At 53.7% G+C, this 14,468-nt stretch overlaps 1 protein-coding gene and 1 pseudogene across 1 annotated transcript; one reads left to right on the top strand and one right to left on the bottom strand.

Moving 5' to 3' along the window:
• Window positions 1-379: 379 nt before the first annotated feature.
• LOC147976485 (uncharacterized) lies at window positions 380-3,249 on the bottom strand (annotated as a pseudogene).
• A 4,946-nt stretch (window positions 3,250-8,195) lies between these two features.
• On the top strand, window positions 8,196-11,192 carry LOC125552613 (zinc finger protein ENHYDROUS). The gene is made up of 4 exons (XM_048716222.2): window positions 8,196-8,540; window positions 8,645-9,041; window positions 9,153-9,346; window positions 10,073-11,192. The coding sequence occupies exons 1-4, from the start codon at window positions 8,435-8,437 to the stop codon at window positions 10,936-10,938; spliced, it is 1,563 nt and encodes a 520-aa protein (XP_048572179.1). The 5' UTR covers window positions 8,196-8,434; the 3' UTR covers window positions 10,939-11,192.
• The last annotated feature ends 3,276 nt before the right edge of the window (window positions 11,193-14,468 follow it).

The following is a 14,468-nucleotide window of genomic DNA, read 5'->3' as shown; positions in this document are numbered from 1 at the left end:
TGAGGCTTGGAGTATCATGTTAAAGTCCCCAATCACCATCCAGGCACCCGGGCACAGATCCCTTCTCGCTGCGAGCTCCTCTAGGAACAACATCTTGTCATTGTCCTCTTGCGGTCCGTACACCGTAGTGAGCCACCAGGGCGTACCGTCGACCGGGGTCACATACCCAGTCACACAATGCGTGTCACGGACGCAGTTCGTAATGCTAACCAACACCGAGTTCCAAGCTAAGAGAATCTCACCCCTCGTATCTGAGGCCGGTAAGTAGAAAAAACCGTTGTACGACGGGCCAAGGCATTGCATAATCGTATAAGTATCGATACAAGCTAGCTTAGTCTCCTGAATACAAAACATAGCTGGGTGCGTCGAATCCGCAAATTCACGCAGCGCCTTCTTCTTCGACGGGCTGTTCAAGCCACGCACATTCCAACACACCAACTCCATCTTGGTCGACGACATGATATCGACACATGCGCCAACGCTCGCCAACTACAAGCAATGCCACCTTCGGGGCAACCTCCTGGCCAAGATCAAAAGGGATGGCCTTGCCAAAAATCGCGGCGAGTGCACGAAGTTGCGGCTCCTTTATTGGAGAATCAAACATCTGCCTGAGCTGTGTAAGTGTCTCGTCAGTAACCGCCAGACCCTCTGGCGTGATGCCTAACGCTTTGAGAAGCACCGTCTCAGCCGCCGTTGCTTTCGACTTCCGTGGCACATTCACTGTCGCAGAACGAGTGGTCCGACGAGGTGTGTATTCCAGTCCCTTTCCACGCACAGCTTCAATCTCCTTAAGGAGGGGTGGTGCCAGTTTTTTCATTAATCCCGCACAAAATGCCTTGATATTGGCCACCGCAACCTGCTCTTTGGATGGTAGCAAAACATCACAGGCACCATTTGGTGCGTGCATGTGGACGTCTACATCCATGCAAGCAGTAGTACCCACATCCGCTGGCTCAATCATGAAGTCCCGAGCGCCTCGGTCGCCAATCTCCACTTGCCTGTTGTCTCCATCAGTAGGTCCCATCATGCGCTCCTCTGCATGCAGGGTAGTGGGGGGCAGCAGCTCGTAGACCGGGGCCCATCCCGGGGCTGTCTCGTGCGGCTCGCCCACCGGGCTGGCCACTTGACCTGTCCCCACCTCATTCTGCGCCCCCACCAGCTCTGCATCTCTAGACAAGGGGTCCACCGCGACTGCTGGAGCAGGAGCTTCATCATTGGCTGGCTCAGTCTCCACACCAGGAATCAAAATGTGATCCTCTGCAATCCCACGACTCTGTCCCAGAATCGCATTGGCATGCTCGCCTTCCATACCCATGCACTGCACGCGAGGAACATCAATCCCTATGCTCTGTCCCAGCCCAGCATCTGTGGGCCTCTCCAGCTGGTCGGAGGCACCAATCACAGAATCCTCCACCCCATCCACAACCAAATCCCCAGTCTTTTCCTGCATGCCACTCCGGGACTGTCCTTGCGTACCAGTGAGCGACCGGTCTTGCGCAAAAGGTGGCGACCGCGCGGTCTCCGACACCACCAACGCCTGGCCCACGGCAACAACTTCAGGAATCTCAGCGGCCGAGCGCATGTGATCCGCAGCAGCCGGGGATCCTCCATGTTGGGCCGGCACCTGCTCCACCGCAGCCCCCCTGATGTGCACCGGCGTCTGGACTGGGGGATCAGCCGCCGCCGGTGAGGGAAACACCAGGCTTGATGCCATAGTAACCCGAGTACACGCCGCGCCCATCGGAGGAAGACGCCAGTCGGACGGCCCCACACGTCCCAGCAGAGCCTGTCGATACGACCTTCCGGCGACATCTCGATCCGGCGCGCCGCCCTAGCATCACGAACACCACGCGTCCAGGGGAGAACACGCCAATCACCACTTCCCAAGTAGCTGCCAGAATCATCTGGCAAGCCACTTTGCCCGCTGCCATCTGAGCTAGGTGGCCGCAGCCAACCTTCAGGCCCGGCATGCTCCCTAACTCTGCCGATGTGTATCAAAGTCTTGTACTCCAGCAGTTGCTGAGAAGTTGGCCGGCGTGCCGCAAGGTTGTACTCCATCTCCGGTTCCGGCACCCATAGCCTCCGCGCAACTGGCACTTCATCCGGGTCAACACACCATGCCCTGAGCTTGAAGAGGGAAAGGTCCTCACGGTTCGCTGTCTCCGGCGCGAGGCTCTCCACCAGGCAGCCCGAACCCAATAGCTCAGCAGCAGTATCCCTCGTCCAGACGTGAGACGGCACGCCCTCGATCATCAGGTCGACTTGGGAGCGCATCACCTTAGTCACCGCTTGAGCTTGCCGCAGCCATGTCCTGAAGAACATCTTGAAGAACTCGTGCTCCGCAAAATCTGCCGTCAGGGCCTTGTTCCTTAGGTCTGGGGTGGCGAACACCACTGAGAAATCCTCCGGGAAGAACTTGTGCACTGCAAACTTGTGTCTTGGGATATGCAACTGAGTTGCAATGGCCTCGGCCGCCTCGACTGTCGACACTGCCGGCCTGGAACCACCTATGTAGGCCACCACTGTTGTCCTAAGACGTTGCTCCATATCATCCATCTCCTGCGTCCGTGAGATGACACAGACGCCTTCCATGGCCGCCGGCAGCGGGGCCGTCGCAGGCAACGCCAGCCAGGCCCCCGCAGGTACGGTGTCGACCGGGACTGACGAGGGCCTCCCCTGAGGACCGACCTGCCGAGTCCCCGGCGACAGCCTGCGCGCGGTCCCTGCTGACAGCTGCTGCAGACCAGTCCATGCTACCTTGGCCATGGCCTCCCGCCGGAGTTCCTCCTCCGGCCTTGGGCTCCGGGGACGCGAGCAATCAGACAAGATGTGCCCCTCCAGACCACAACGAAAGCAGAGCGGCGGAAAGGTGCAATCTTCCCTGCGGTGTCCTTCCCTGAAACACTTGAAGCAGAGACCGAAAAGATCCGGCGGGACTTCGCGCCGCTCCTGAGAAGATGCCGGCGAGCGCAACCTCGGGCGAGTCTCCGCCGCAAGCTGCCTTTGCCGGAGCTCCCACTTCCGGCGGCGCCAGAGCGCCTTGCGGGAAGGGCCCGGCCGTCTCCAAGGATCCGCCACGGCAGCGCCCGCGGCCGGATCTGCGACCGCCCGGTCGGCGTGGGGAGGCGCGCTCGCAGAGGAAGAACCCGCAGATCCTGGTGACTCAGAGAGACAGAGGCCGGACACCACCGGCTACAGGCGAGAGGAGACCGAGCCATGGCTGCCCGGGCTGCGGGAGCCGGAAGCCATGGCAGGAAGAGGCTGGGCGCCGGGAGCCGGAGCGGTTGCCGGCGCGAGGGGTGGACGCCGGGGCTGGAGTGGCCGCCGGCGGGAGTGTGGAGGGGAAAGGGGAGAGCGGGGAGGAGCGTCAAGAGGCAGAGTCTCTTCCGCCCCTGGCATGACTTAGAAAACGACTAGTTTGTGGGCTTTGTACGTGGGCCCTTTTTTTCTCCTTTCTCCAGTATTCACGTAAGGTTAGGGGGGCCAAGAACGTTGTACGTGCAGATCTTATCGCTAATTAACCGCTGATACGAGATGTTCGCTCGATCGTTAGGGGGGTGGCCCCCGCTCGTCCCCCTGGCTCCGCCACTGGTTCCAATCCGAGAACTTTTATTTCTGCACAAAAACAACACCATGATAGTTCTGCTGAAAACAGCGTCAGTCGGGTTAGTTTCATTCAAATCATGCAAATTAGAGTCCAAAACAAGAAGAAAGGTGTTAGGAAAAGTAGATACGATGAAGACGTATCACCATACATGGTGTCTCAGTGATGCCTTTTGGAGTGCACTCCATTCGAGTGTGTTACATGTAATACCGTGTGACAGAAGGAAACTTCAGGTAGCTCCCACCTCACATGGGATGGTAGGAAGGTTGGAGTAACAGGAATGTCCCATTAACGGATGTGTCCCATGATAATGGAGTCAGCAAATATGAATTTTTGCATCGCCTCGCCAGCCTCCATAGCCATATGGAGTGCGCTCCATGTCCATTATGGAGGCTGCTCTATTGGTGACTCTGCCAGAGTTTCTCCACATACTCGATTTCTAAATTTGGAGTGTCTCGTTTAGAAGTTGATGCTTTCAGGATCTGCTCTTATTATCCATGGCCAAGTCTTGTGTTTATTGACCTTGGGCATACCTTTTCTCTGTCCCCCACCTCCCAAGATTCCTATATGGATTATGCATCTTGATGAGCATAAAGTTGTTAGTTTGCTTGTGTTGTGTGTGTTTTTAGTTCCCACTAAACCAGGCGAGCCACTGTTCAAATTCAATTGCACTGAGTCTAATGTCAACACCATCAAAAAGTAGTTCAAGAAATTGCTACATGAATCAAACCATGAATCCTTTTGCGACCGTGTTCTTGTCAAAACTACCAACCATGAGTTTGAGACTCCCATTGTGCTTCAGTATACTTCTGAAATTTACACGATTATTTGAATCATGGTGCTTGTAGTTTTGATTCGGGTTCTCCGGAGGATGAATCGGTTAGTGCAACGTCTCTTTTCTCCAATGTGGTTACATGTACTACCCAAAACCTCTGAACTCGAGTGGATATTTTGATCAAGCAAAAGAAGTCTCATGGTTCATGCGCCCTTTTGCTGTTGAGCTTGAGATCCATCTTGAGAGGGAGATAGAAAGAGAGGGAGGGAGGGGAGGGAGAAAGAGTTTTGCGCTTTAACCGGGTGATCAAGCAAGAGCATCCCGGAGCCAAGAGATTTTGATGTATTACTCTTTGCAGATCGGCTTGTCCTTAACAGCTAGGCGTTACTTGTAAGCTTCCATTTTTTATGTGCCTCAAGAGGGTTTGTGAAGGTCGAGGGATCACCTCATGATCCGCCTTAGTGATTTGGCAAGTTCTTAGTGAATATAATTAGTTGTAGTAGAAGAAACTTTAATCGCAGTGACTTCAAAACTTTGTGATCAAGCCTCTCCAATGACTTGAACTTCACGATGATCACCATGTCTTTGTTTTTGGATCTTTACTTACTTTCGCTCCATGCTAAGATGCAGCTATTTTACTTGTTGCCTTGTTGCCTCTCTTCATAATCACCTCGCCTTTGTAGCTAAGCAACTATTTCAGTAAATTAGTATTCTCCGAAGATGTAGACTTGTGCCAACGACTTGAATTTTAGGATAAGCACCATGCCTTTGTTTTTGGCTCTTTACTTACTTTTGCTTCCTGCTAGGATGCAGCTATTTTACTTGTTGCCTCACTTTATAAAGACCTCGCCTTTGCGACTAAGCAAGTAATACGGTGTAAATTAGTATTCTCCTATTCACCCCCTTTCCCTCTATTAGTTGATGGACCTCAAAATAGCTTTCATTTAAATATGTGTTCAATTCCTGGTTGACAGCTGAGATGCAATTAAAATGTGCCCGAGAAAGCAACCGGGTGTAAACTGTTGCTCGGTTGTATCGCCTTCATACAATTGAATGAATGGAACATGATTTTAGAAACATAGTGCGAAGTCACCCAAGGGCTTACTGGGTAGCACCATGGATATTGAGGTAATCATCTTATGTTTGAACTCGCTTTTGGGTTTAATTTAATTGGTGTTTAGCTCCTCTTAGACTTTATCGAAAAAAATGAGTCCGGGTCAATGATACTGAATATCTATTATTTTATTTGTCGGTAAACTAGTTAGGTGCATCAATTGTGTTCGACTTCGGTCCATTGTGGTATGCTTGAAAACAAAACAAGAGGGAAAGAGAAACCAAGCGAGAAAAATAATTGGAGAGAGGCCTTTTTGGCTTAACAAAAGGGTTGCGCAAGTCGCTGTCATCTTTGGCTTGGGAAACCGAAAGTGACGTACACATACAAAGCGCCTGCATTAGTTTGCCGTCAATAATTGGTGAAAACGAAAGCTTTCTTTGCTGGCTAGAGAGTGCTGGATCGAAGTGCTTATTTTTCGTAACACAACCGCAAGCTTCGGTCAACCGGGCCCTTCCTTTTTGAGTGCACTTCAACATCGCTGTACCATCATGGAAGTAAAATGTCATTTCCTCAGTCATATATCAGGCCTCGTTTCTCCTTATCTTCCCTCGTCTCTTTTCCCTCCGTTGGTGTTACTGTATAGGAGGAAAAAAAGAGGAAGAATATTGTATCCGGTAGTGTGATTTGTTTGATTCTACTTCCTCCGTTTCTAAATATAGGAGTAAGTCCTTTTAGAGATTTCATTATGTACTACATACAGAGTAAAAATAGTGTCGATTCACTCATTTTGCTTGAAAAGAGGGGGTGGGGTGGGATCGCGTCGGAGGGGGTGGGGTGGGATCTCCACGCGCGTGACGGCGCCGCCGCGGCGGCGATCTGATCCATGGTAGCGTGACGGCGTGCTCCTGGCGGAGGCCTTGAGCGGCGGCGTGGTTGCCTGGTGGTGAGCCGCCGGCGGCGGCATGAAGAGGGCGCCGTGGAGGTCCGAGCTGGCCAGATCAGGATCCTGGGGGCGGCGGCCTTGGACGGCGGCGGCGGGTGAAGCTCGGGCTTCCCGCGGCGGCATGGCGTGGTGCAGTCCATATCCAAGGCGGATCTGCGTCGGCGATCTGGTGGTTTTGTCACGGATTGGTTCCGATCATAGATGGTGATGAGCATGCGGGATCCATCTCGGCGGCTCTCGTGGTTTGGCGAGGTGGGGTGGGAGTCCTCCTCCCAGGCTCCAGTGGTGGCGCATTCAGGCAGTGGCCGGTGTGCCAGGGCTCCTACGATGGCACTGCTGTTGCGGGTGGTCGCCAGATCTAGGCGGCTAGATCTGGGGCTTTGAAGGCGGTCGACACAGTGCACGGGTTGTCGGCTGGATTTCTTGGGACGGATCTGAGTGAAAACTTGGTCTTCGGTCGTTGACCGGAGCCGGTGATGATGATGCCCTTATCATCGTTTCCTTCATGAAGACATCATCGAGGTACAAATCCCAAACCCACCCAATACCTCCGGGGGAAACTCTAAATCAGCTGATCGGATGACGGTGACATTCATGTGTCGTTACCCTTTTGGGGGCGGCATTCTTGGAGATGCACTCGGGCTTGAGGGACCAGCGGATGGCTTCTTCGGTGGAGCGGTGTTTCTTTCTACATATTCATGGCGGCGGCTCTTGGCGGTATGAAGCAGCGGAGGCTTGGCGTCATATGTGTGGTGATGGACATGCGCAGGAGGTCAACGCGGTCTGGTGTCGTGGTGGCGTCAGCGGCAGCTAGATCCGGTAAGGTAGATGCAGCAGTACAGCTCTGAAGATGTATTGGTGGCAGGTGGCTGCGGCGGCCTCATACCCGGCAGACGTCCTGATTAAGGAGCGCGCCGGACTGATGGGTGCTCATACCCGGCAGGCGTTCTGGTTGGGACCTCAAATCTTAGATGTTAGGTTTGGTTACAAGGTTTGTTTGGTATTAAGGCCTAGACTATCAGCGCCCCTTCATCAACTAGATAGGAGTAGCGACACATGTTGCTTAGATGATGGCTTTTTTATTGTTGTGTCACTTTATAAGGTTTTGTGTTAATAATTAATAAAATAGATGTATGCATTGTCCACGTGCAGAGGTGGGGGCATTTCTCCTTTTTCTGAAAAAAAAAGCTTCTTAAATGCCCTGGCATGCAAGTCCATTGCAGCAGTCAGCGAAAGGACTGGCTCAAACTGAGCCGGAGCGGCGTTTGGAAAACAAGGCGGGTTGAGTTGGAGTCAGGTCACGCTTGCCGGAAACACTCCCCCGTCGACACCTCGGCAAGTTTGCTTCAGCTGACACCATCCCCCGGCCGCAACCAAAATTCCGGCCCCGAAAACCTGAGAAAACCATCATCAGATCAGATCAGATGAGATTCATTCAGATGGAAGAGGAAGGCAATCAAACCATCACCAGACTTCTTTCCCCTTGGCGTCCCATCCCATCCCATCCAGATCAACCAACAGCGTCTCGTCATCAGCTCACAAAAATATAATGGAGAGAGCCCGGCCCGCAAAAGTCCAAGGGAATATCAGCGGCCGCGCTAGGCGACAAGGCGCCTGCCATGCTCGGCGCCCCGCTTGACTCCGCTCGCCAGATGCCGCGCCTGCCCCCACGTGTACGACAGCGATCCCTCCGCGTCGCCCGTCAGTCCGGGTAACCTCACCGGCGTCGCCCGTCAGCCCGCCGGCCCTCCCCCACCCCCGCCCCCAACTTAATGCACCGCTCTCTGCTCCCTTGCTTGCTTGCTCGCCCGCCTCTCCTCCTCCCTCTTTTTTATACTTGCTCCGGCCGCCTTCGTCTGCTCTCCGCTCCCACCCCCGTCCACCCTTCCCACGCAAGCCCGTCGCGTCCGCGACCGGTGGTTGCCGCGCCCGCGACTGGCCGGTGGCGATTGCGCTTTTATGCTCCACGCAGCTCGCTTCTTCTTCTTGGACTGTTGTGGCAGCGCGGCTAGCTAGCGGTGGTGCACCCGGGCCCGGAGCCAAGATTCTGCTGCTGCCATGGAGGTCGACACATCGTCCGCGACGGCCAAGAGCGGCGGGGCGCCGCCGCTGCCGCCGCCCGGCCCGCCCGCGAAGAAGAAGCGTGCCCTCCCCGGCATGCCAGGTGATTACTCAATTAACCTCTTGCGATTGACCGAAAGCGCGAGCTGAGGCTGCTTAATTTACCGGGCGAGGCTGACGATCTTGGTGTCGCACGCGCGCGCGCAGATCCCGACGCGGAGGTGATCGCGCTGTCGCCCAAGACGCTGATGGCGACGAACCGGTTCGTGTGCGAGATCTGCAACAAGGGGTTCCAGCGGGACCAGAACCTGCAGCTGCACCGGCGGGGCCACAACCTGCCGTGGAAGCTCCGGCAGCGGAGCGGCAAGGAGGTGCGCAAGCGGGTGTACGTGTGCCCGGAGCCCAGCTGCGTGCACCACGACGCCTCCCGCGCCCTCGGCGACCTCACCGGCATCAAGAAGCACTTCTGCCGCAAGCACGGCGAGAAGAAGTGGAAGTGCGACAAGTGCTCCAAGAAGTACGCCGTGCAGTCCGACTGGAAGGCGCACGCCAAGACCTGCGGCTCCCGCGAGTACCGCTGCGACTGCGGCACCCTCTTCTCCCGGTCCGTCCCCGTCTCCGTCCCTCCCTCCCCCCTCCTCGCCGGCGCCAATTTGCTTCTTCCACCATCCATTTGCTGACTGACTGCTGACAAATTGGCGGCGCGTGCGTGCAGGAGGGACAGCTTCATCACCCACCGCGCCTTCTGCGACGCGCTGGCAGAGGAGAGCGCCAAGGCGCGCGCCCCGCCGGCGGAGGACGGGAGCTCCGGCGCTGCTGCCCCGCCTGCTCTACCGCCACCACCAGCCGCTCCGGTGCCACTGCAACAGCTGCCGCCGGCGCCCGCGCCGCAGCAGCACGAGGAGCCAGGTAATGATGGTCAACGCACTACTGTTCGTCCGTCTATTTTAGCTGCTCTCGTTCACGTCAGGTCAAATTTGACAGTACTGGAGGTACTGCCGCTTTGACCACTGCGTTAGTATGTTTTGGAGCGTTATGGTGTTCGCAAAATTGCGCGACGGGGAAGAAGGATTTTACTGTGGTGGATTTTTGTCTGGAATGAAGCCGAGACCGAGAGAGCTCCCCCAAAAAATGCAGTCTTTGTCCGAGAGCCAGGGGGAGCAGTGACCCAGTACACACATGTTCTTGCACGCACGCACGCCCGCGTCTCGAAATCCAATCAATTATTTTACGCACGCGTTAGACTCATACAGAGCGAGAGATGAGATTAGATCTTTGAGAGGTGATGAGGGATGCCACTTGATGGATTCTTTTAGGATCGTGCAAAGTGCCTTTGTGAGTTTCTGAACTTCTGATTAGTGGCTTTGTGATGCAATCCCAGTTGAAGTGCAGAGCCTTTCCGGAGTTTGGACTTTGGGAACTTCGAATCATCATCAGCCGAGAAAGAGAAAAGTAGCCCACGAACACACGAAAAAGAGCCCCATCATGACTAGGCTCGGCGCCCTCCTCCCGTTGCTTTCTGGCCCTGTCTCTCTCTATTGCACCAGCTTTTAGCGCTTAACGTTTATTATCTTATGCCTGTGATCTGAATCTCGCTGCTGATTTGCTGAGACTTTCTGTTTGTGGTTCATGCAGAGCGGGAGATCGGCGCCGCCGCGCCTGAGCCCGTCGTCCAGTACACGCCGCCGGCGCCGCTGATGCCGTCCCCGCCCTCGGTCAACGGCGCCAATGTCAGTGCCAGCACCAGCAGCGTCGCGGCCACGTCGCAGAGCCTCCTCGGCAGCATGTTCGCGCCGTCTTCCGTGGCCCAGGCGCCGCAGTACCCGGAGCGCGCGCTGGCGGCCAAGCCCCCGTCGCTGTGCCTCGCGACCGACGCCGCGTCCGCCCAGTTCTCGGCCCCCGCGGCTGACCGGCAGCAGCAGCAGCTCCCACCGCCGTCGCCGTCCCCGTCGGCGCACATGTCGGCCACGGCGCTGCTGCAGAAGGCGGCGCAGATGGGCGCCACCTCGTCGAGCTCCTCGTTCCTGCGTGGGCTGGGCCTGGACATCTCGTCGTCCTCGCCGGCGTCGACGTCGTCCGGTCAGCACCACCACCACCACCACCAGCAGCACCACCAAGAAGCCATGCAGATGCAGTTCCCGGAGGGGTCGCTGCAGCAATGGCCGCCGCGGTTGGAGCCCGAGCCAGCCCCGATGATGTCGGCCGGGCTGGGCCTCGGGCTGCCATACGACTCGACCGGCGGTCCGATGGGGCTGCCGGAGCTGATGATGGGCCAGTCATCGCTGTTCAGCGCCAAGCCAGCCACGCTGGACTTCCTAGGACTCGGGATGAGCCCCACGGGCGCGACGACGAGCAGGGGCCTCCCCGTGTTCATGCAGCCGATGGGCGGCGCGGTGGGCATGGCCCGGAGCGGCACCGGGCCCCCCGACACGTTCGGCGCCGGCCGGGGCGCTCAGGGCAAGCCGTGGGAGAGGAACCCGAGCAGCTCGCCGATCCTGTAAGCGAAAATGCTACCGCAGGGTAGTAGCACTCCAGTAACACGTAGCACGGCAGCTGTAAAATGCCGCTTGTGTCGTGTCTAATTAGCAGCAGCTAGCCGTCAGTCCTTGGCCGTTCTTTTGTTTCGTTAGGTCACAATCAAGAAAGCAAGTTACTTTTGTTCCTTTAGGGTTCAGCTCTTAGTAGTAGTACGACGCCTGCCCTGAAGCAAAGTTTCTTTTGAAGTTCACGCTTCAGAAGTCAGTGTCTTTCTCCATCGGCTCTTCGCTGCTTTTGTCGTTTGCACTTGTTTCGCCCCGTTTGCTTCCTTGTTCTTGTCACCTTGCTGCCACTGCCCCCCCTGCATTTAGAGCGGCACAGCGCGGAAGTGGAATTTAATTTTGTGACCACCTGACCAGACCTGCCCGCCCGCCTTCAGCTGGGAGATGATAAGCATTCAAACTATGCCCCAAATGATTTCTCCCCCAGCTTGCGATGGTTATCAATGCTGCTAACTTGCGTGAGTTGTGTGGGCGCCAGGTGCATGCATGGGTTGGTGATCGATGCTTTAAGTAGGTTATCTCAACTCGGTCACCTTGGTCAGGCGTTGCGTATTTTTGTGGAAGTAGAAGTAAGTAGTAGTCTTTCAGAAAATTGGAGCGTCCTAAATTTCATAGTATTCTGGTGGAAATGATGACTTAAATCTATTATTGGCGATGTGCTTGTGATTTTTAATGTGATGGCGCTGGGCGGTTTTTCTTTTTTTGTATGATTAGGTACACGTCCTCTTCCAGTATAATGTCACCCTGAATAATTAGTACAGAGTACCAAAAAGGAAGCGTAGGGAAGCAAATACTCTGCAGCGGCGGGTCGTGTTCACGTGGAATAATCGGTTGTTTGAACAGTGCGATTCTGTGAAACGATGGGATGTCACCCTGGATATCGTTACGTGCAAGTCCAACGGTGCAAGCAAAGCTTAGACCATCTCTACCCGATGCATCATATTTTTTTATAAGGTCTGTCTATGGTACATCTGATGCAGTTTTTTTTTTTGCGAATAGCACATCTAAATCACTCAATCAAGCATAAAATGGAAAAGGAAAATAAAAAAGTAAATACCCATACCAATGTCTGGGTAAAATCAATGTCATAGGATTTAGACATGCAATGTTTTCTTAAAAAAAATTGAGGAGGACCCCCGGCCTTTGCATTTGAATGATGCATGCAGCCACAACTATTTTTGATAATAAAATCATTATGGAGGCAATCGCTAAAAGCTATGGAAGCTTCACAACCCCGCGCATACTCAACAATCATTATTCATTATAATATATTGGAAACCGACTTGGTGATGATGGTGTGTCTGTCATCTTGTAATATAGACCGTCCGATCTATATCTGACGGATAGAAAACAAACTATGATAATTTTACAAAAAAAACCCGCACCTTTATCCACATTTACAGATAATGCCTTGCCTCGTTCATCCTTATCTCCCACAACCTCATTGCTGGACAATTAAAAAAGGAAGTCTTTGGAACAATCTGGCATGGTGGCCGCTGCCGGCGTCGTCCATCCCCATGCCTCCGCCCCCAGTCCGACCACCAGTCACCACCACGCCCCCACTCCTCCTCACCTTATCTCTCATCTTTCTCGAGATATCATTTTTTCGATGAAATTCTCGAGATACCATTTTTTTTGATAAAATTCTTGAGATATCATTAGTTTTTTTACACACGGGATTACTCCTGCATGGATCAATCACAACAGGTGTTTTGTAAAAAAAAATACATCTTGATGTTTCATGCAATGCACTGGCATCTTGCTAGTCATTATAATACACCCTAACCCTTCATAATTTCCTTGTGTGCGGGAATCGTTTGTCATTGGCTAACACTTTCTTTCCCAATTCCCCACATACCTATGCATAGCACACATAAATTCATAGGTAAATTTGGCATCAAATGATTCATTGGAGGAGATTCTACACGCGATAATGAACCAGATCTACAAACGATTCATATATAGGGGTGGAAACTGAGTCACGCTGAGACTTAAGTACATATACAAAATTAACTATTGTAATACGGCAGGCTTGTTGCGGCGGTAGAGGCGCGGCATGCTAGCGTTGGACATATTGACGAGGAATCCGACATTGCGCGACACCATGACGCGGAGACGGGTTAGGGTGGTCTTGTCCTCAGTGGTGGAGCTAGACAAGATTGATTGGGAGGGCCAATGAGAAAATACAGTTTTTAATGAGGGCAAAAGCTCTATTTTTTCTAATATAAAATTCACTATATGAATTTCCTTCACTAAAGTCTGTTCAGGCTGGGGGGGGGGGCACGGCCCCTGCAGCCATGCACGTAGCTCCGCCATTGCTTGTCCTACTTCATCCATGCATTATCGTCAACATTAGGAGCGGCAAGCGAGTAGTCCAAAAAGCGTTAGGCGCAAAATGCGGCATTGCGATCCTCGATGGCACGAAATCGGCCCAAGGCGGCCTTGTCCTACTTCGTCCATGCATCATCGTTGGCATCAGAAGCGGCGAGTCCAAAGAGCGTTAGGCGCAGAATGCAGAATTGCGATCCTCGATGACGCGGAAACGCGCTAGGGCGGCCTCGTGCCACAATGACCACACACCATCATTATAGCGTCGGGGTTTGGCGCACGATTCTCAACCTCCAGCGTCCCAAGCGTCCTTCATGGCAAGCTTGAAGTTTGCCCACCCTACTTCCTCGTCGTGCATGACTTCTTCCTCATGTTTGATGGGTGGGCGTTCTTGCTTGATACGACGACCATAGGGTCCGGAAAGGAGTGGAGAACTTGAGGGTGTGTTTTCGTAGAGGGGAATGGAGAAGTGGAGAGGGAGGCACCGACCTTTCATATCGGCGAGTGGCGGACGACGGGAAATGGTGATGGGAACGGGCGCGACCGGTCATTAATGGGCAGGCGGCAGACGACTGACGACCATATCGGGATGCATTTCCCGAGCGGAAACGTGGTTGCTGCATTGGTACGTGCGTGAAAGAGACGACGAAGTGGGGGATGGGGTGAAATTCCCTTTCAGCGGGCGGTTAGATCTCGAGCAAGCTTCATATCACCCCCCCCCCCCGGGTCCAGATATTCAGGCTCGAGGAGCAAATGTGGAGCACCCTCCAATTTTTTTGCTGATGTTGATCCATATGCCAGATATGCTAGAGTGGAATTTGGGCCTTTGTGTGCTTTCATATACAGATAAATTATTTTTATACACGTGCATGCTTTTATAAAAAGAAGTGAAGCAATTAGTCTAAAGACAACGCCTTCAATGAGGTAACGCAAATGCACCGTTGACGGCAATGATCGTTTCAAAAGTGAATGCCAGATCACATGTTTTCACCTTAGGCTGGTCACAATGGGCAAGAACATAGTCTAATAACTTACACACTTCTCTAGACTATGTTACTACCTCCACAGTGGGTAGGAACATCTATGTAGTGCCATGCAACAATGTATTTATTAGGTTATAGACTCATTGTTTCTTGGAGTGTGTGATTGTAAGTGCATCTAGT

The sequence above is a fragment of the Triticum urartu genome, chromosome 4A (genome assembly GCF_056163025.1).
Source record: "Triticum urartu cultivar PI428250 chromosome 4A, HENAU_Tu73, whole genome shotgun sequence".
In the NCBI taxonomy this organism is placed as follows: Eukaryota; Viridiplantae; Streptophyta; class Magnoliopsida; order Poales; family Poaceae; genus Triticum; species Triticum urartu.
This window is presented reverse-complemented; position numbering and strand designations above follow the sequence as displayed.